We start from the raw sequence: 23,794 nt of genomic DNA, 5'->3' as shown, positions 1-23,794 counted from the left end.
TGAGCATATCTAACCAACATACTGTCACCCAGTAACTGTTTATCACCTAACGTAGGAATTAGGTCATCCGAATTACAATGCTTATCACGTGATATATGTGCATTATTTTGAGCATTAGAAAAAGGAGGATTTCTAACCGCTTTGATGCTCAAGACACCTCTGCATCAGGAGCATCTAACAGTTTTCCTGCTTTGAACCAAAATTTACCTTTGTAAAAGAAGTTTGATCATTTTTTACATATGTCCTACTATCATTATAGGACTTACGAGCAGATCCGATATTATTATTACACCCAACATTTCTTATCTCTTTTCTATCAGAGATGAATTTATTATTATGCTCCTTGACCATAGATACATTAGCTATTTTAGATTTGTTCCTCTGGTTACTATAAGAGCTTTACTAGAATCCTTATTCCTAATTGGATTGCTTTTTAAGGATTGGAAATTTTCCATAGCCTGTAATGTTTGTCTCAGAGTATGAATGTTGTTCACCACCAAGTGTTCACTAATTTTATAAGGTAACAACGAAGCTAACTGAGCTACAAGATGGGCTTCTTCAGCATGTGGTTGTATGGATTTTAAAGTTTTGTAATTCTTATTTCCAAATTGCGATAGATTCTCTGGGTTATCTTTAGAATAAGGTGAATTGAGAACTTTAGTCAAATTTACAGATTTCCATCTATCATTTTGATAATGGGATAAGAAGGCTATCTTAAATTCACTATATGTTACCATTTTAGATTTATTTTCAACATACCAAGTCCTTGCACAATTGGTGAGCAATTTTGGTACATATTTCAAATATTGATCTTTGCTTATATTGTAAATTTCCAAATTTTCCTCCACCTTTTCTAAGATTTCAGAAGGTATAATGTCTGAAGACACTCCATCAAAATGTGGAAAATGCCTCAACTCATGTGGCTTAATAATTGCTTTGTTATTACTGCCAATTTGACCTTTTAAGGGATCAACTACTGAATGTGTAATGTTAGTTAAATCAGGCATACCGGATAGGACTTGAGCATTAACAACATTGGTTTTGCATTTATCACTAGTTTGCTTTTTTCTTAACACACGTTGCCTAGTAGCTAACCTGGTATTACAACATGGACCCACATTAACACTACCACTATCCTGACCTGTATTCATATCACTGCTAACCTCAGAATCATAATTTACTTTTAAAAAGCTCGTATTTGCATAATGTGCTGGAGAAGTATGAACAACTTTTGGTAATGTAATATCCATTTCAATCGCTGTGGCAGCACTATCATTCTTAGCACTGTGACACTATAATTCATCGCATGAATTTATATCTTTACACTGTGAGAGCGCACTATTGCGTTCCACAATAGGAGTAAGTGCTTGTTAACAATGTTCAATACACCAAATTCAATATGTGATAAGGCATTTTTAATGTTAATATCAATGGAAGAAACTCTATTATCATCCACCACATCCCTATCATGTCTCCTATTAAGCTCTGCTAAACTATCATTATCTGAACCATCACCATTTACTGCATGCATAGGCATTGACACGAGGTTAACATTGTTTGTTTTTTCAGCATCATATGGTGAATTACCATTATTTTGTTGAATGTCAACATTCGTCACTATCTCCTGTGGTTTTACCACATTCAACTGATCTAACTGGATTAGTATTTGCCTTAAATCCACTTTAACCGTGCCTATAGTTAATTCATTTTATTCACAAGCTTTAGAACACAGACCTATTTTGGTCTCATAATGTTTTGACAAATCCTTAACAGTACACTCTATTTGTTTATCAACATCCTCAGCTAATGCTACTAACACTACTTTGACCCTTTGGTCAAGATCCCGGACATCCTTTTCCACTTTGTCAGTCCTGCCTATGCATTCATGTCTAAACTCTGTTATTTCCAACTTAATGTCTTTAAGTTCCCTGCTTAGTGTCTTACTTGCTTCTGTTTGTGACAGCAAAGCAGACTCAATATTCTTATTATGAGCAACATTTGCTTCTTGCTGAGATCTAAGCATTCCCACGATGTCCGCAAGCGTGACATCCCTTTCAACTATAACACCATTAAGCCTTGTTTCCATGATATGAAAAACACAATATGCTGACCAAGGCAGAAATTTATTTTATTATAAAACATAAACTAAACGTAACGTTTCAACCTTCTAGCAAGGTCTTCTTCAGACTCTGCACCAAGTACAAATGTAACAAGGTACAAAAAAAGATGATATATATACACAAACATTACTCCCATCCAGACTATTAGAAAGTTGTTCTGGAACATTCTAGCAGGTGGTTTTCCCTTGTCAACTGTACTTTCACCTAAAAGTCTAAACATATTAACTTCCATATAGAATGTGGTTGGACTCTTTTATCTCACGCTCTTTTTCCTTCAATCTTCTTCCTTCTTCTCTCCGCTTTCTCTCTTGTCCTTTCCACTCTTTCTAACACCTTCTTCCATTCTTTGTTTATCTTCAGTCCCCCATTCCAGTTCATTGTGTCTTCTTCACCTTTCTTCTCTATTTCCTTGGCCTCCTGCTAGAATGTTCCAGAACAACTTTCTAATAGTCTGGAGGGGAGTAATGTTTGTGTATATATATCCTCCTTTTTTGTACCTTGTTACATTTGTACTTGGTGCAGAGTCTGAAGAAGACCTTACTAGAAGGTTGAAACGTTACGTTTTTAGTTTATGTTTTATAATAAAATAAATTTCTGCCTTGGTCAACATATTGTGTTTTTTCCCTTTCAACTGTGTCAGTCATTTTATCTGACTTTGCAAAAACACAAATTTACAAATACACAGATTAAACTTATTTACACTATATATACACACATCACATTATTTTGAGACACACTGAATCTCATCAATCTAATTAACATGGTAAGACACGTTCTTGGCACTCATCATCGGTAGATGATCAGAAGTCGATATAATCTAATTAACATGACGATCCTTGCTAATAAAGCAACATGAGAATTGAACTTATATTAGATCGTGTCAGATATAACCTCTGATAAAGCAGTAGAAGACAATTTCACTACCACATCTTGAAATGGCTACACAGGAAGAATATCTTGGTAACGTAAAATTGTTGAACTATGTCTACTTATAATTGATGTTGTACTTATGTGTAAATATTTTTATGGACAGACTTGTGCTCAAGTTCCACTATTCAGTCGAATCATATTATAACCTGAATATATTCATCTTTTCAACAGTATGGTATTCTATAAGAAACCTTAGAAAACTATTTTTGTAATAATATTCCAAAAGTAACGAACTCAAATCAAATTTCTATTAAGAACATTATACATTAAGTGTCTAACTTATACATTTGTATCTCAACAGATGAAGATATGTCATCGCATCACAAAATCATATTGAAAGATTACAAGATTTTATCTTAAATACTGCATTACAAATTTTCTGAGAAGATTTGGTGCATTCTTATGTTCCACATCGTAAATACCACACTTCTTTCTTTCCACGAAGATAAAACTTTCAAAGTTCACTAGTAATGTGCAATTATGATAATTGAAACTTTTAATTGTGTATTAAGTCCTATTAACTATGTTAATCCATCACTTTATACTTATCTTGATGTTTCATGCTGAATCTAACATGGATGCCAAGTTCAGATCCTCTTCATGTCACGAAATTTTCACATTTTTACTTTTCCGACTTAACAATGTGGAATTTTTGTTATTACAATTTAATGCTAGACATTTTCATATTAACGTGACAACATATTTCGTCAAGTTAGATCTTATTTAAAACAAGATTCAGACCGATTTCAGTCTTAACCAAATTAACGACCTGTCATTGCCGGTCCTTTCATCCCCAGGATCCTCAGTGTATTCCACTCCATATTCTTTTCACTATACTCACCGAATATAAACTTGACAACAATTTATATGTGAAAAATACAATTTTGTACATTATTTTTACATGAATATTGCTGTTACTTAGTGTTTGCACAATAAATCAAATTATTAATTACTCAGCTGTTTGTTATTATTTATTTTGAGTTATGGAATGTTAGAGAAAGCCTTTTTTAACTTAGGTGGGAAAAAGTTTTTTTCCAAAGAACATAATTTTTTCTGTGGGACATAGATTTTTCCCGCACAAAGAGTTGGCAATATTTATCAACTTTGCATAAGCAGGATTACTGCGCACGGCGCTACTAACATCAAATCGTAAGTTTTTATATAATTTTGACTTTAAAACAACTTAATTTTGCTCAAATATGATTTCAAATCATATGAAAGATGTGTGTGTAACCAAATAAGCACAAGAAACCTAGTAAATCACAATTTATTGATGTTTTTATGCATATAACAATCCTACCGTAAGTATGATGGTGAGTAATTGCAACTAAAATTACATCGCCCATCTAGACTACCCTAAAACACTTGAATTTCAGAAGTGTACTCTCATTTTTATTATTTTTGAAAGTTTAAAAATTAGATTTGATTTCTTCTGAAATATAAATATTTGTTCAAATAAGAGTGTTTAAGCTATTCTCATCATAATTTATAATGTTACGTGGTCTAGTACCGTTTAATGCCACTGGCCCTGCACAGTAGTTGCAGATTAATTATCTCTTGTGAGAGGAGATTAGCGACTTTTTTCACTCGTTTCTAAACCAATATCGGATAACTGGGATTGACAAATTATTCTCACTTTTCTCCCGGCAAACAAGAAAGGAAAGTTTTCCAAGCAAGCCCCCTCCCCCCGTGCTCCCTCTCTCCTTCCCCCTTCTACTAGGAATGATTACGTAGATAAAGAAATGGGAATAGTGATTGAGCCATGTTCTCAATTGTCCACATACATTTTTTGGAAGGAGGCATAACAAAGACACCCGAGTCACGCTTTTAGAATGTGTTAAAACGCTAGAGAAAGCAGCATTCAATGAATATCGTTTTGGCAATAGTTCGCTTCATCCCTGATTGGAAGGCAGGAGTTCAAGGTCGCATGGTGAATGAATAGTCTGCTACAAAAGCAAGGAAGAGGGGAGGAAGAGGTCGACTGGCACACGGGACAGCCTTCTGGCAAATTTTGTCATCGGTGGTGTTAGAAAATGTATAAAGCTGGGAAACATAAGATCAAGATAAACGTCCTAATGTTCAGCATAGTTTTTTGTAGGGAATTGGCTGAATGGATCAAGCAGGTAAACCTTGCTGGTACCCCTTTCACCCCCCAGCACCTTCAATGTCTATTTCTTGTAAATTTGTGAATTTACAATAACGACTTAGAACAGATTAGTGCAATACAGCAAACTTTGGTGTATATGTAATACTCCTTTTCTTCCTTTGTGTACTTAATTTTACCATTTCAATTATATTTCAATAATACGTTTTTCTCAGTTATACGTTTTTACCCTTCTGTCCCCCATAAAACGTATAACTGAGATTTCACTGTATCAAACTTGCCAATATAGATCTGATTATTTTGTTTCATTTAGATTGCATTTTACATTCCCAAGTTGTACATTTTCCTGCTTTGTATTTACTTTGTGGACCCAAATAAAGCAACATGTTAGAAATTTTTCTCAGGTTTTATAGGTCCCACATTTCAGAGAAAGATGCACAGTTGATGTTTCTGTATATTTATTGAACATATTCTAATATGCATATAATTTGTATTTGGCAAATTGCAGATGAGACAAGAGAAAGCAATGCATCTGTCTTTTTTCTTTAGCAAGAAAGTTCAAGACTTCTATCAAAGAACAAGTCTCACAGCCTACTGTACTGCCTTTGCATATCGCCCTCTGTCCCAGTCTGTGAACAGTCAATTGTCAGAGGTTTATCTCGAGCTTCCAGCGGACAGCAAGCATCTGTATGCACCTTACCGAAGTCCTACTCCCCTTCAGTGGGATATGCACCACGGAGACTATAGGATTAAGAATATGCTGGCTCAGTTTCACTCTACAGGTAATCGTTTTTTTTTCCTTCATTATTATATAAGTTGCAAATTATCCTGATGTATCCTCTAAAAATAAAAAATAAAGTTGTGCCTCTTTCTCTGCACCAAGCCATGAAGGTGCATAGAGCCTCACACATCTCGATCATACTGGAGGTGATATGATCAGTTCGATGCTGCAGATACATTTTTTCCCTCCAGGTACTTATTGCTTAAGGCTGAACTGAACCTTTGGCTGATGCCAGGGCAGCTGTTTTCGAATTTGTCCCTCCTTTCAAAAAATTGCTACGATATATAGCAAAATCTGAAAAATTACATATGCTTACAATTCCTTCTAGAGCATTCACACAAATCTTCAAGTGGTTTGCCTTTGCTGTTATCTAGATATTATCAATAGTTGCCATGAAACTATTGAGAATATCTAGGCAACAGCAAAAGCAAACTACCTGAAGATTCGTGTGAATGCTCTAGAAGGAATTCTAAGCTGAATTTGGAATATCTTAGTGTTTTTTTGAAAAGAGAGGAAAATTCGAAAACACCTGCCCTGCCATCGGCCAATGATGCCTTAAGAGGCTTAATGAGTCCCGGAATAACTTAATGAAAGGACATTACCAAAAAATTTTCATGTGATATCAACCGAGCCTGGTAGGTTAATTTTGACAATTTTTAACCAAATGTACCAAAACTAACCAAAATTCCTAACTTAAAGCACATAATTATTCTTTGATGGATACAAAGATGACTATTTATTATTTCATATGTAATGTGAACAGAGGCCTGCTTTCCCGCGAGAACAGGTATACCTGCTCTCCGGCCCACGGCAACGAGTCAACTTGCATCTTTACCCGGGTTCCTTGTCTTGAAGGTGCTCTGAGCTTACAAGGTAACTGGGCATTCAACAAGACCCGGGCACCTGCAAAACCTGCTGGAAGGAAACAGCCCTCCGGCAGCATGTCGCTCCAGGCGTTTCTTCACCACGTGGACAGCTGCAGCCAGTGTTGCCTACTTACGTAGCTCCTAAATCCTACGAAGTCCTAGGAGAAGCTCTCTGCTCCAAGGAGAATTTATATACTTAGCGATTTCAGTTCAGCGTAAGCAGTTTTTATCTTATTGCCAGGAAATGCACGCAGTATTACAGCTTCATTTATCTAAATGAATGATCGAGCAAAGAAAAATCTCCTCACTGAAAACTAATTGTTCTTCATTGCATGGTGCCTTAACCAGGCACGCAGTAGCGCAACCAGAGGGGGCCAGGGGGCATTGCTCATCAACCTTGGACGGAAATTAAGTCTAGTGGAGGGGCAAGGATGGGGGTCAAACATTAAAGTACAAGAAAAAACAGGCTAGCAGAATTTAAAAATAGCAGGGCTAAAGGATTCTCAAGATGGAATTAGTTTTCATATTTTTCTTAAATTTTCCTTCCAGATGGCCAATGGCACCTGAAGAGGGGGAATGGAGGAGTAATTGCAACCCCTTGATTTCAAATTTTATGAAAGTAGAAATATATTATAATATATTATAGTCTCATCAAGTTCTATGCCGTAGCTAGGGGATAGCGGGAGTCGGCCCTAAGTGAGAAAAGTTTTAAAACAGAGAATGCCATGGCGGCCCGTGATATTATTTGCTATTAATGTTGGTTTGTTACGAGTTGGATGAATTGATTATGTAATGTATTTAAATAATATATATGCTTTAATGAAACTTTGAAACGAGGGTAACGGCAATGGCCCTGGCCCCTGGCTGGCTATGGCCCTGGTGTTCACAGTAGAACAATGTGTTGTTCGACTCGCGACCTCAGCGTCGAACATGGCATATTTCAGTCCTGCCCTATATCCCTATATATATATATTGGTTGTTTACGACATATACTTATGGATCCTGTGCCACGTAAAACCTATTTCAATGTGTGTGTGGGGGTAGGGGAGTAGCAACATTCGTAAATCTCATTTCATTGTTGATGTGGCTTACGAAGCTTCGAGTTCCCTTTTTTAAGTAGTGAAAATCTATTGCAGTTGGCAACACTGCAGACAGGTGTGCGTTTGGTGCAGTTTCTACTCGAAGCAACTACGCCATGCAGAGGGAGGGGCGTGCAGTTGATTGAATGAACGCACTGAGACCTACAAGGTATCTTACGACTGCGGGTACTCGGTGGTTTTCAATACCTGCCAAGAACGATCTGGGCAGGTGGTCAGGCAAGGTGCTCAAGCGAGGGTGTTGCGCAGGTTGCATGTCATTTCAGGAGCGATGTCTCGCGAACGGGTCTGCTCCAGGTCTTGTGCAGGTCTCTGAATGTGAATAAGGGCCTAGATTTCCCCCCACCAAATTTGGATGGATTATTTTACTCCTCTTTCAGGGTTAATCTTCCAAGAAGTCATGTTAGTATAAGCAATCTGCACATGGTTTTAAAATGTCAAAGTTTTGAATAGTTAAAATGTGGACCTTATTTCTCAAACTCTAAAGTCTTTTCATTTCCATGGTTCTGTTACACTGATGAACATCCAGAGTAACAATTAGCAAGTTCCTTTTATGGAAATCCACTAAGAGATCATCCTCTTATTTCTATCGTAATCCATATCTTCCTATTGTGTTTCCATCCTGGCCTTCTCCTACTAACAGCATTCCAGTTACCCATGACAATTATCTTTTCTGTTCTTTTTCCATTATCTCTTCTATCTTATGATAGTTCTCCAACACTTCTTTTTCTGTTAATCCACTATGTGGCATGTAAACTTGTACAAACTCTATGGATGGGACAGATTAATTGGTACTTTGTCATTATCGGCCGATATAGGCATATCGGTGTATCGGTTTATCAGTCAAATTACCGATAATTTTACCTATCCAATGCATCCATAAAGATCTTACAATTTAATGCAATATTGTGCAGTTTTGTTATAATGTTTATGGATATAAACATATAATCTAAATTCTAAACTCTTTTAAAAGTTAATGTTTGTCTGTAGTGTATCGATATCGGTCAAAATTTCACAGCAATCCATCCCTAATAAACACTGTCTTACCACTATAATCCTGTCGTTCATGTAAGACGGTGATGTCACTTTGTATTTCACACACAGTCCAAGATGTATGCCAATATTGTGACTTCCTTTGCATTCCCCTTCAGAATAAAAATTACCAATTCATCCCTTTCTTTTCACCTCACTTCTGATATTCCACTTTATTTCTTCTCATTTTCACTTCCATGTTTTTCATCTTCCCTACTAGCAAGAGAGTCCTGATAATTTAATCATCAATATATATTGAAGACCAGTTTCATCATGGTTTTTGATAAAAATATTGGTAAGTCCCAATTAGCATTCTTCACCCTCTCCTCACCCCAACCAATTTTAGGAGTGTTTTAATATTTTTTCTTAACTGAAAGTAAGAAAGTACACTGCTCCCCATTAAAATTGCAACACTCAGAAGGAAATGAGATAGAAACACGAAACTTGGCAAATATGTAGTTCATAATAAGATAAGAAAATGATTACAGTTAGAGCTCGGTGGTGTGACATGTGACACATAGAACATGGTTGCATAACCCCAAGGAGCTAGTAGCGTGTACAGCCTCCACGGGCGGCAATAACTGCTGCAACACGGCAGAATGAGTCTAACGTGCAACGTGAATATCGTCGCGTGTACAACGAAGTGCCACCACATAGGAATAACATTAATCGGTGGGATAAGCAGTTGAAAGATACCGTCAGTTTATTGGACAAACCCCGTTCTGGTAGGCCATCTGTAAGTGACGAGTCTGTAGAGGCTATATGGGAGAGCTACCTAAGGAGCCCTAAAAAATCTGTGCGTGCGTGTGCTCGACAATTTCACCTAAGCAAGACTACAGTTCATAAGGTGTTAAAGAAACGTCTGCCTTTTTCGGGTTACAAATTGCAGCTGTTGCACGCTATCAAACTGACGGATAGACCCACACGATTCGCGTTTGCTACAGTTATGCTTCATAAGATCGACAATGATCAACAATTTCTGCAGAAGATTGTGTTTAGTGATGAGGCGACATTCCATGTCTGTGGACATGTTCATCGCCATAACGTCCGAATATGGGCTGCCGAAAATCCTCATGCCTACGTTGAGTACGAACATAACACCCCTAAAGTGAACGTGTGGTGTGTCCTGATGCATGATAAAGTGATAGGCCCATTTTTCTTTGCGGAGCAGACTGTGACGGCAAACAACTACCTTGACATGTTGGAAATGTATGTAGTGCCACAATTTTCAGGAGGTGTCATCTTTCAACATGACAGCGTGCCTCCACACTACGCCAACATTGTTCGTTAGTTTCTGGATACAACATTCCTCCAGCTGTGGATAGGCAGGGGTTCTGTCCAGCCATGGCCAAACACGATCCCCAGATCTGACGCCCTTATACTTTTACTTGTGGGGTTATGTGAAGCAACATGTGTACAGTGAACATATCAACGACGTTAATCATTTAAAACAGAGAATCACAGATGTTATTCACTCTGTTACACCAGATGTCCTTAACTGTGTGTGGGAAGAACTTTAGTATCGTTTAGATGTGTGTCGGGCAACAAATGGAGGCCACATCGAACTGCACTGAATAGGTAAGAAACTTGGAGAGTTTTCCTTTTATTTGGTGAAGATTTCTATCTTGTTTTGTTGCTTTCCTGTGACCGGTCAAAAGTGCACCATGACTTTATGGACACACTGTGTGTATATATGTCAAAATGATCACTATAAAAGAGCAAATTTGTGAAATCAAATTGCAAACAGTAAACTTAACCACAATTTTCCAATGTGCTGATTTCAAAATCTATTGGAGTTTGGCAGCTGCAGCACAGTATGACTTTTTAATTCATGTAAATAAAATATAAGCCTTTTTGCAGATTCCCTATTGGCCAATGATGGAAAAGAGGATGAAGTTAATGATATAGATGGCTGTTTTGATCTACAGTGTAATCAAATATTCATTGCAATGGTGACTATGCAATACCAAGCTCAAATTGATATGGTATGTATTGTGTGATGAGGAAGTAATTTTCTCTGTGTTAACGTCATAGAATTATCCCTTTGTGGTGGCATGTTTTCTGTCAGTATGGGATTCATAGTTATTGACCATTGTGGTTAAAGTACTCTTACCTATTTCTTGGTCACCAATTGATCACAGTAGTATGAAGGAGTGGCCCTTTTTCACCACCTAAAAATATAAGCCAATTAGCGTTGAGTCAATACCACTTTGAACCGATACCTATACAGATTCTCACCAATGCCGATGCTTGAAAGTTGTAATGGACTGGTTAAGCGGTGACGTCAGTAGCAGCTTATGTCCCAGATGTATGCTTCCAACCAAAACTTTCAACCTGCTTGCTCCTATCCTTTTATGTTGAAAATGTGTAGGAAATGGATAATTTTTGTTACAGTAACAGCAGTTAGCAAGTTAGGGAGGTGTATTGCACATCATTGTAAAGATTAGATTCTGATGAATGTATATATGAGGGTGAATCAAATATGAACGAGCCTTGATTGGCTAAGCGTCGGAATGGGTAGCAGGGTGTGATTGGGCATGTGCGGCCAGTAGGTGGGGCTGTCGTGAGTCAGGAACCAGAACAGCTGGCATGTCGCATGCTTCGTTTAGTAGCTCTCACGATGAGTGAGCAGAGTGTGCCAGTGTCTGTTGTGCAACGCATAATCATTAAGTTCCTCACCCAGGAAAACGTCAAACCTGCCGAAATGTACCGGAGACTGCAGGCCCAGTTTGGGAATGGTACCCTCTCGTGGGAAAGAGTGAAGGTGTGGTGTATGGAATTCCAGCAAGGCCGTGAACGTGTTGCAAATGAAGTGCACCCCCATCGTCGTCGCACCAGTGTGATGAATGACAACATGGCTCGTGTTCGTGAGCTTGTCGAACAAGATCGCCGAGTCACTGTGAAACAAATTGCAGCAGAACTAGGTGTGAGCTATGGAAGTGTCCAATCAATCATCACTAGAGCCCGGATTTCCATGCACAAACAAACAGCAAAATATGCATGCAAATATGCACGAAAAATATAAAAAATATGCACTAAGATATGCATGAACAATATACAATTTTTTTCCCAAACATCTTACCTTAAAAAAATATCAAAAATATGCATTAAGATATGCATGAAAAATATACAATTATTTTTTTTTCCAAACATCTTACCTTAATGACCTCTGTTGCAATGAACTATGAACGTCTTTCTTAGGTTTTCTTCTGTAAACCCTCTGCGTTTATCAGTGAGAAACGTTTTGTAGATCGAGAAGTTCCTTCCTACATCAGCAGAAGTCACTGGTGCATGTGAGAAACACCAAACTTCCTCCTGTGTTAGGTCCTCTTCAAAGTCCACATTTTCACCATTCAGTACATTTCCAATGTCACAGATTGTTCTGTACCCGGGATTTTTGTCTAATACTTGGCGAAGTTTTTCTGACGCTATTTTGTCAACACCGTGAGTTTCACTGGACAAAGTTTGCGATACTTTGCCCAGCAAGGACAGTGAATGCTGCAAAGGATTAGCTATTACGGGACTCTAAGTGTGTAATAATTGCACACTTCTAGAGAAACATTTCTGTGACACACAAATAGCGGCTGCATCTTCTGAGTCTATGACTGCCTTCACTTCATTGAAATTTTCTGCATAATACGACACAGCTTCTAGCCACGAGCCCCATCATGCTAATACCGGTTGCAGAGGTAAGGCAACATTTTTCGCCAGTTCGCGAAAGAGACGTACTCGCGAAGGAGCTTTCACAAATACTTTCTTTACATTTGATACAAGTGCATCTACTTCCGGGTATTGGTATCTGATTATTTCTGCTACGCGATGAAGACCGTGTGCAAGACAAGTCAGATGGACTAATTTAGGATACAACACTTTCAAACCAGATGCTGCTTTGACAATGTACGGGGCCACGTCAGTAACAAACAGTAACACATTGTCATACTGGATGTAATCTGGCCACAACAAAGTTAACGAATCGTTAAAGAATTTGGCAATTGTGGAATGATTCACTTTCCCAAACACCTCGATATTCAGTAAGTAGGGTTTACCACTCGCCTTCATTGCACCAACAACAGCATTGCAAACACAACGTCCTGCCGCGTCAATAGTCTCATCGATAGACACCCATATTTTCTCGTGCTTCAACGCTTCCCGAATTTCTCCCATGACCTCATTAAAACAAACAGGCACATAGTTTTTACGTAGCGTTGATTCATCTGGCATCTTCTTTCCCGTGTACTTTTCAAGGAAACCTCGTAGATGGGCATTGCTCTGTTTCGACAAAGGAATATTAGCACTCACAAACGCAGAACATATATCTACATACAATGTATCACTTACTGTGCATTCAGATCTTGAATTAGTGGACGCGATAGTAAGCAGTTGCTGTTTGCTGCGCGATCTTCTCTGAAGGGCTTCCCTGTGTCTTGCTGTATTGACATGTTGAGTAACTTGAAATTTCTTCTCTGCTAAAACTTTTTTCGCACAGCACACAGAACAAAACTGACCCATCTTCTGTGAATACACCACTTCCAAATTATTGTACGTGTTTATGCAACAATACCGCCTTACTGGATTTTTCAGGTGACACGTTTAACAGAACACAAAATAACATTTACACGTTCTTGAACTCCTTTGACACTGACAGCAGAAACCCTTTCCAAATTGTTGCCAAGTAGCGAGAAAGGCTTCGCGCTAGTTGACAGTTGTAAAAGCATCAGAAGGCGCTAGATCAATGTTGTTTAAAAAGCGCTACATAAAATGCTGAAAAAAAACTTAAAAATTATAGTGTATATTGTATATTAAATTGGTATGTTCGCCATTCGGTTATCTCCGTGCAGTCGAAAGTGAATTTACCAACGATTGTGGGCGACAAATTCAACGCTATTTTCTCCTGATAAACTATGAAATATGCTAGTATGTAGCAATAAAATTCAAAATATGCCTTATCCTGCAAAGTTTAAAAAATATGCATGCACAACAAAATTCACTCAAAATATGCACTTATATGCGCTATCATATGCGTCTCAAAAGACTCTTTACAATTTCGTCGGAAAGAAAACAATATTTTCCATAAGTTTTTGCATGTTACATGAAACATGCATTTCGCATATAAATCCGGGCTCTAATCATCACAAAGAACTTGGGCTTCCGCAAAATCACAGCTTGGTGGGTTCCCAAGCTGCTGAACATTGCTCAAAAAGATGACCGAGTTTGCATTGCTCGCCAGCTTCACACTCGTTTTGACGTGGAAGGGGAAGCGTTTTTGCATCACATCGTTACCTGTGAAGAGACATGGGTGCATCATTACACCCCAGCATCCAAGCATGCCAGCATGGAGTGGAGGAGGAAAGGCGAAGGAAACCCCGTGAAGGCCAAAGTTCGCTTGTCTGTGGGGAAGGTGTTGGCCACGATGTTTTGGGACTGGAGGGGGATCCTAGTGGTGGATTTCTTACATGAACGTTGGACCATCAATGCACCCTACTACTGCAGCCTCCTGGATCAAGTTAAGGTGCAGTATCGACGCAAACGACGAGGCTGTTCCATCTGCTAGGTCTTGTTCCTCCACGACAACGCCAGACCCCATACAGCAGGTGTTACGCAGCAGAAACTGGTGGAAATGCACTGGGAACTGCTTCCGCATCCACTATACAGCCCAGATCTTTCACCATGTGATTTTCACCTGTTCGGACCCCTCAAAGAAGCACTTGGGGGCGAGCGATTTGCGACCAATGATCAGGTGTGCGCAACTGGTTGGCTACCCACCCAGCTTCATTCTACGACAATGGCATCAAGAACCTACCACAAGGTGGGAAAAAATGTATCACTAAGGGCAGAGACTATGTAGAAAAATAGGATGTGGCAATGTCTCTGTTTCCTTCAATAAATTTTGTTTTTTCCGCACAAGGCTCGTTCATATTTGATTCACCCTTGTATATTTTACTAATTACTTACAGATGAGGAGTTAAATAAGATATAAAAAAATCAGATTTATTTTTAGGAAACATACAGAAATTTGAAGCCTTTGGAACATTTGCAGTTTTAGCCCATATTTAAAAAAAATATGTGAAGATATCTTACGTGGTGAAAACGATCATAGAAGGTTATCGTTTGTTACTGTGACAGCAGTTAGAAAACAAAATACTAATGTCTCTATATCAGTTTTCCTGTAGTAAATTGTTGCTGCATTTCTTGAAAACTACCCAATTTTCGTACAATATTTCTTCACTAACCCCTTATCCATGAGGAATGAGTAAACTATCCAGGTATTGAAGAGGTTTTCACGGACAATCAACCAGGTGATTTCCGAATAGGCTTTCGAGAGCTAACGTCACATTAGCTCTCGAAAGCTTGGAAACCTATCTGAAAATCACCTGGTTGATTGCCTGAGAAAACCTCTACATTATTTGCCGCCATGACAGCTTCAAGAATTATCCAGGTATTCTCTAGAATCTAGTCTTTACATTGATGTACGATACACACCATCTTTCTCTTTCTTAACTGCTGTCATTGTAATAAAAGTCACACCTTCGTGATCAATTTGCCATACCGAAGCATAGGAACTTCACCGCGTGAAAGTTTGTTTGGAAACATACATCCGGGACACTGCTCTGGTGACATCATGCTTAGCCAGTCCCTACTTAAAAGTTGCTCAGAATATCAAGCAATATTATTGCGCAAGTATTACACTTCAATTGGATGCATCAACTTGTTTAAAATATTCGATAATTACATCAAAATATTAAAATAACTTGTTAGGTTAAACAACAATGGTGCTGCAAAATAAATGAAAATTTCAAATTTTGCACAATTTCCAGGATAATTAGACTCCATGAAAGTGTCATCTGAAATTTTTACATCCCTTGCTAAAGACTAAACTGCCGGAAAAATATCGCCACGTATTGGTAAATAAATTCCAACCAATACTTTCTGGTATCGGCCAATACCGAATCATCGGCATTGGTATCAGCTCCACCCTAATTTCAATATACAGTGGAACTCTGATTTTATGTTCCTGGATTTTACATTTTCTCACATTATACATTCAATTTTGATGGTCCCAACATAGTAAAATGTTAATAAATTTTCCTCGATTTTACATTTTCCTGTATTTAAAGTTTTTTCAGCTTGATCCCCTGAAAAACGTAAAATCGAGGTTCCACTGTATTATGTACATGGTGTTCAGGAAAGAACTAGTACAGAATAAAGCATCACATCTCTGAAACTATTGCATTGTTGTGTTTGAAAATGTACACAATCAAAAACTGAAAGAAATCTTATTGCCAGTTTATGTTTAAGTTTAAGCCTGCACTGGATCAGTATGTGAGAAAGTCATGGTTACCTGGCTTTTCCTTTTTTTGTGACTGTATACCACCTGTCTCCTCATATTGTAGATTCGAGTGCAGCATGCTGTCGAGGGTAAGGGGAGTTCTGCAAAAAACGTGCTCGTGTGTGTGTGTGTGTGTGTGTGTGTGTGTGTGTGTGTGTGTGTGTGTGTGTGTGTGTGTGTGTGTGTGTGTGTGTGTGTGTGTGTGTGTGTGTGTGTGTGTGTGTGTGTGTGTGTGTGTGTGTGTGTGTGTGTGTGTGTGTGTGTGTGTGTGTGTGTGTGTGTGTGTGTGTGTGTGTGTGTGTGTGTGTGTGTGTGTGTGTGTGTGTGTGTGTGTGTGTGTGTGTGTGTGTGTGTGTGTGTGTGTGTGTGTGTGTGTGTGTGTGTGTGTGTGTGTGTGTGTGTGTGTGTGTGTGTGTGTGTGTGTGTGTGTGTGTGTGTGTGTGTGTGTGTGTGTGTGTGTGTGTGTGTGTGTGTGTGTGTGTGTGTGTGTGTGTGTGTGTGTGTGTGTGTGTGTGTGTGTGTGTGTGTGTGTGTGTGTGTGTGTGTGTGTGTGTGTGTGTGTGTGTGTGTGTGTGTGTGTGTGTGTGTGTGTGTGTGTGTGTGTGTGTGTGTGTGTGTGTGTGTGTGTGTGTGTGTGTGTGTGTGTGTGTGTGTGTGTGTGTGTGTGTGTGTGTGTGTGTGTGTGTGTGTGTAAGAGAGTATATGCACACATATAAAAATAGGAATCACTCTTCTTGTTCTCCCCCCCTCCTTTTTATAGACATTTCATGATTCAGATCTTTATGTCATTTGTTATTATTTGTTCCACATTTATTTTAAAAATGCATTCTTATGTGCAATTGTGTAATAGAAAATACATAGCAAATACAGATAAGTGGCAGAAAAGCAAAGTAAAATAAAATAAATCAAACCAAACAATTGAGGGCTGGAGTGCTTAGACAAGACTTCAATGAGCAAAACTAACTCAAGTAAAATTGTTTGTCGTGTCTCCCTCTACACCAGTGGTTCTCAGCCTTCATGAGACCGTGGCCTGGTAAATTCTTTTTTAAAAAGTCGATGCCCCAATCTTAAGAATTTTCCTTGTAAATACCTTTCCCATTTTTATAATTTTATCCATGAATTAATATAATGAATTAAATATTGATATATAAATTCTGGAATAATCATAAAGAGTAATAGTTCAATTATGTCTAGACCTGTTGACAAATATAAAAATATGGATGGTGCAGTGGTAATATTGTCTCCTTGTAATCAGGTGATCCTGGGTTCAATACCCAGTGGAGGCACGTTGTGGTGCGGATCCCACTTTAAACTGTAGGTCCAGTCTTGAGTAGTCTATTTCTGCATAAAGTGGACTTAAAAAACAGATACTCACAACTCAAATATGAAATTGGCATTATGTTATTTATCAACCACTTTTAGCAGAACCTCTTCAGGGCCCAGTATAATTGATATCAGAGCCCGGTACCAGGCTGAGGCTCAGCGGTTGAAAAACACTGCTCTGCACACTGAAAGTTTATTGGTGATATTTATTGTTGACACCCTGTTTATTAAATTTTATTTTACACTTTTTTTCTTAAGAAAACTGCCTATCTCTAGCTATGATTTTTATGTTATTTTATTTTAAACAGGTCCAATTGATAGATCAGCTGGAAAGAGCATGTATTCGTTTTGTCCATTTTAGTAAGGAGAATGAGCTGAGATCCAGAGTGTTCTCCGAAAAGATGGGTTTGGAAAGTGGATGGAATTGTCACATATCCCTTCTCAGTGAGCGTACAAGGTGAGATATCTTCTGCAATATATATTGTTACAAATGCTGCCATTTTTTGCATGCCACATGACAAGTACTTTTTTCAGTTATTCACAAGTCCTAATTGGGCATCCTTATGAATAATGGGTTAATTTTAATGAGTTGATTTTATTTGGAGGTTAGTTTGGATGGAAAAAAAAGCCAATAATATACAGAGAATAATCGAGGTTGTTATACATACAAAGCAAACACACTATGAATTCTGTGCATATACAGGAGGTCTAAATACAGTACTGGTGACAATACAGATATCCAAAAGATAGAACCGAGGTGATACATACAACTGTGAACTGATACTGATATGTGAAAATTGTAATAATTCAAAGTAGTTTCAATTATTTATAAATTTTAATATATGCAATTTTTCATTGGAACCATACCATCACAATCTACCAGAGTTTTGTTTTAAAATATCCATAATTGCACATGAAATAATCACATAATCGCAAAATCCAATTCTTCTCACGATGTAAGATATTTCTTACCTTACAAATCATATAACAGTCGACAAGTTAAAAACAAACACTATACAAACACATCACACACTAAAACCATGTTTTCCTTGATATTTCTGCATCATCAGGTTAAAGTAGCCTCCATTAGTGATAATGCACAAATGTCATTCGAAATATTGTTTTGGTGTGCAATATGTTTGTTCTGTGTTACTTTTTATTTTTCTGACTTCCAGACGATTTGTAAGGTAAGAAATATGATTTCTGCACATGGCGTGAGAATCTTCTTAAAATCTGAAAGATAATTAAACTTCTGAATTTTGCATAATTTCCAGGATATTTGGACTCCACAAAAGTAGTAAATGCCATTTCTGTGGACTCAGGAAAAATATAGGCTGATATCAGCGATTAAACTGTATGATACCGATGCCATTGGTATCGACCTATACCAATACATAAAAATCGATATATGCTCAACCCTACAGGAAACCAAATTCTGTGGGATGACAGTCCCTTTGGGGTCAAGGGCATGCCAAGCAGATTTTCATATAATGCCTCATGGTGCTCAGTCAACTCCAAAATATAAAGGTCCCCACTTGGAATTTGAGCTGCAGTAGGGTATCTGAGGAAATCTGTGTTCTATTCCTAGGTGGGAATTCTTCTGTTAGGGAGCTTTCAGACCAAAGCAGCACATGACAAGCAACAAATGACACATGTCACTTTTAAGAGAACCCCTCAGTAATCAATGCAACATTTCTAACTGAAGAGACACGACAAGCTGCAAGTGTCTCGTGTCACTTGCATGTCGCTCGGAGTTGGTCGTTATTCGGTACACCGTGTCACTTTGATCTGTTGTGTTTGCATGCACTGTGAATGTTTTCCTTTAAACTGAAGGGGTACCATGCCAGTTGTCACTTTGGTCTGAAAGCTCCCTCAATGTCCCTGTATAAGCAGCTTTGGAGCTCACCCAGCCTCTTGTCGATGTGCACCTGAGGCTTGTAAAGATATCGGGAGCATGGTGCTGTTCACATTACCCATACTGCGGCGAAGATCGAGAATGTGTGGACCTCCACAATCTTTGTACGTGCCTCCATGGCACATGGGAGAACTATGTGTTTCTCACTGGAAAACAAAATGCCAAACATATGACGACAAATCCGACACTGCCATCTATTGTTGAAAAAAAGTACTATTCTTATATTATTCAGGCTAAGAGGAGAAGAAGCAGGAATCAGTAACAACTATTGCAACAACTATAACGAGGCTCGGGCACTGTAAGAAAGCCAAACTGAAATATTGCAAAGTCTAAAGTAAAAAACATGTATTTGTGAGGTCTTGCATTATTTTTTGTATGTATAATTGGTATGTATACATTTCCTAGTAACAACTATTTAAGATAGTTTTGCTAACTACTAATCAAACAGCTTCCAGTTTGTATTATTCGAAAACTTAACCTTTAGATTGCTTGAATAACAGCGTGTTATTTTCTTTCCCTGCTGTTTGTTAAGTTCCTAAGCACACTAATATCAATATGTGTAGTTTGCATATATAATCAATCATAGTAGCTTGTAGCCATGTGTGTACTTGCCAGTGATAATTTATATCATTCAGGAGATGGTTTTTGAACCTGTGTTAATTGAAACAGTTTTCCTTTCAAATTAAAAGGACCAAATAAATTTGATATAAAAGTGTGAAACTTTACCTACACAATACATAAACTACACTGCATTTACTGCACCCTACAACAAATATATTTAATATATTACCGACATGATCAATTGTGATGCCAGGGGTGGAAAATGGTCAGTAATGCCAGTAATAGTCAGTTTTATCATCTTGATCTGTAATTTGTCAGTTTGTAAAAGATTAGTAAATAAAAATCAGTATTTTGTTATTGCAATCGCATTTTGGGGGATACATAGCAACTTTCCAGAAACATGACAGATTTTTTTTTGTAGTTCATTTAAAGCCAAATAATTTTCCTAAGCCAGTAGTAACTAATTGTGTACTGACAAAGTAACATAGTTATGAAAACTTTTCTTGTGCACAGACTCTCCATAATTGCTGGAAAGTTTATATATTCTGGTTTGAAGGAGGTTTTTAATTATCTGGTTCCTATATTATTCACTACTTTAGGTTACCTTTGTTTACAGTTTTGTTAACTTTTAGCACAAAATGGAAACATGTAGTACACTCCTGTTCACATAAAGTGACACTCTTTATAGGGTTGATCAGTGAAGCATGTGCCACTTTATCTGAACAGGGGTGTACAATAAACAATAATGAAAACATGTGTTATCTTTGTAAAAATTATAGCTTGAATAAATAGGTGTGCCATAACTGTCGATGGTAGTGGTGTGTGCCAGATAATATATACATATATATTTATTGATATGCTGTTATTAATATGGTCAGTAATTATTCAGTATTTACTCAATTTTTTGGCATTTTGATCAATGGTGTGCCCAAAGGGGGTTGGTGGGGGTCAACACTCCTAAAAAAACCAAAGGCAGGAAAAGATGGGAAAATTAAGGCTGAATACCAGAAAAAGTATACCAACCACCCCCACCTTGCCCTCTTTCAAAGATCCTGGACATGCCAATGCCTGTGATACTCATGTAAAATGCCATTTCTGTAAGTAAGACCATCTCCTGAATGGTTCCACCATGAAATCTCTTAAAGTATTGTGTTACTGTGTTTTTCTTGCACACTCTAATATTGATTTTACTTAATAAACTTCGTGAATAACCATTGTGATGTCTCAAATAATTGTGCCTTTTCATATGCATTTTATGGGGATGGACCAAATTGAAATTTTGGCCTGTACCAATAACCAAAATTCTACCAACTTGATATTAAGTGGCAAACATTCTGTGAAAACCTAGAATGGTTAATTCACTTCCAATATTAATGCATGCACCTAGGTGAATGCAATGGGTTCTGCATTTGTGACTTTGTTTTTTAGAGTCACTTTTGGCTAATACAAACTTCAGTGGCAAGATGAAAAGTGAACTACTTCATGTGCTCAGACACTGAGCAGGCTGCAGTGTATTGTAAAAATTACTTTGCAAATCCAGGGAATGTAAATTATACCTTTATTAAAGCAATATCAAATGGCAGGAATGTGCACAAAATTACAGGCTATTTATAGATATATTGGTTTTGTAAAGTTATAATCATATCTACTTATATTCCTAAAGCAGGATCCATAGTATTTTATTTTAAATTGTTTTTAATAGATAAGATCATAAGATGTTCTCCATAACTTGTTATTACTGCAAAGTGCTTAAAATATTAATGTGCTGAACCATGCTAAATTTTATCTCCACAATCATCAGGGTGCTGTCCACTTACAATTTTATCCAGACTTCCCTGGTGGCACAATGCTAGTACCGTCACCTGGTAATCAAGGGGTCTATGGTTCTATACTCGGTGGAAGCACATAGTGGTTCGGATCACACTTTAAAATGTAGATGTACCTGCGATCAGTTTGTCTACTCATAAAGTGGACGTAAAAACAAACCGAAACTCAAACCATTGGACTTTAAAACAAACTGAAACTCAAACCAGTGGACTTAAAAACAAACTGAAACTCAAACCAGTGGACTTAAAAACAAACTGAAACTCAAACCAGTGGACTTAAAAACAAACTGAAACTCAAACCAGTGGACTCAAAAACAAACTGAAACTCAAACCAGTGGACTTAAAAACAAACTGAAACTCAAACCAGTGGACTTAAAAACAAACTGAATCTTAAACCAGTGGACTTAAAAAACAAACTGAAACTCATACCAATGGACTTAATAACAAACTGAAACTCAAACCTAATAACAAACTGAAACTCAAACCTAGCTTCTCGTGAAAAGCAGTGCAGTGGGGTTGGCAGCTAGAGTGTGACAGATCATGTAACTTTCACTATAGCTGAGAACGAGAATGTGTGGGGCAAGGGGGGCAGTGCCACCCCCTTCATTTTTGCCACTTTTGCCCCTGTACTATGCTAAACCTTATCTACAAAGGGAAATATACTGTCTTTGCCCCCTCCCCCCAGTTTTGGAACCCAATTGCTGCCACTGTGTGGAGCCAATGCACGTATTCTAGCCTGAAGTTGCAAAGTTCAACATGCAAACTATCTACTCCTAGAAAATAAAATGGGCCATGGTAGATATTTCTCTGCACTGTGCAATGCATAAAAATTCTTATGAAGAGGCACACCTGTTTTTTGTCCTTTCTGACTTACATTTCCTTTTATTAAAAAAAAAAATCACTGTCTTTCTGCTCTGATTCATCTTGATATTTTGTAGTCGCTGATACAACCTTGTATGTCTTTGCTGTTGTTAATTGCCAGATCAGAAAGTGGTACGTCAGCCACTTGGCATGCCCCCGCCACATCTCAAAATGCAGTACATGCCTCTCATCCTAGCCTCCCAAAGTATGCAACAGAAGAACACACTGTAGAAGAACGTGCTCATCTTCTGAGGAGACGGTAGGTAACTACATGTAATTTAATGTTAATGATTGGGTCATGTGGAGTTTGTATGGAAGTTAACAAACATGCACTTTACTGTTTTATAGAGATATGCTGTTACAATTTTTGTTTTTACCACAACCAACAGAGTGCAGATTTGTTACTATTTGTTGTGATTGTACGGTATATCTGAGAAGTCCCTTTACATCTACTTGCATGTATCATGTTGTGATTGTTGAAAACTGGCCAGTATTCTTTACATTCGCTTTATAATAACCAGTGGCATAACAGTCTATGAAGGCCAAGGCCTACCTTCCACCTGCTGAGGGGGGAAATCAATGTTGTTGTAGGCTTCCATGACTGGGTTATGCTTCCCAATTTACTCACAATAGTTGGTGGCCACCAGCCCATAGACAGGCCGAAATCTCAGAAAAGTTGTTACGCTTTCCCCAGGAGACTCGAACCTTCACACATCTCGTAGTCGGAGCTCAAAGCATGATGCCTTAGACCGCAGGGTCAGAATGTGGAACACTTTCGCTTTACACTCACATGACAATTGGTAGTGAACAAACTCAACCTGTTGAATAACAAGCCCTAGAACGTTTATGACTTTAGGTGTTGAATATTATTAGAAAGTTTAATGGGCTGAATAGCCATAATTTTCATATTTTATGTTGTCATGGTAACTTGATGTTGATTTTGTTCGCTCGCAATTATGTTATAATCGAAATAGATAAATACATGTCATAATAAATAAATATGTTATATATATATATATATCTAGGGTTATGGGAACTTCTTGGACACACT

General features: G+C 37.8%; 1 protein-coding gene across 8 annotated transcripts in view; it reads left to right on the top strand.

The window, feature by feature from the left end:
• The window catches only part of l(2)k05819 (transmembrane protein 94-like protein l(2)k05819), a 132,318-nt gene that overhangs the window by 62,142 nt on the left and 46,382 nt on the right, over nucleotides 1-23,794 (top strand). For 6 of the 8 annotated variants that reach the window (XM_083125451.1, XM_083125450.1, XM_083125452.1 and 3 more), the window contains 4 exons: nucleotides 5,704-5,936; nucleotides 10,791-10,915; nucleotides 17,889-18,037; nucleotides 22,865-23,002. In XM_083125451.1, coding sequence (XP_082981577.1) covers nucleotides 5,704-5,936; nucleotides 10,791-10,915; nucleotides 17,889-18,037; nucleotides 22,865-23,002 — 645 coding nt within the window. The remainder of the gene's footprint in view (nucleotides 1-5,703; nucleotides 5,937-10,790; nucleotides 10,916-17,888; nucleotides 18,038-22,864; nucleotides 23,003-23,794) is intronic. The other 2 variants (XM_083125456.1, XM_083125454.1) reach the window with 1 other exon arrangement.

The sequence above is a fragment of the Lepisma saccharinum genome, chromosome 7 (assembly GCF_977018435.1).
Source record: "Lepisma saccharinum chromosome 7, izLepSacc3.1, whole genome shotgun sequence".
Lineage (NCBI taxonomy): Eukaryota > Metazoa > Arthropoda > Insecta > Zygentoma > Lepismatidae > Lepisma > Lepisma saccharinum.
This window is presented reverse-complemented; position numbering and strand designations above follow the sequence as displayed.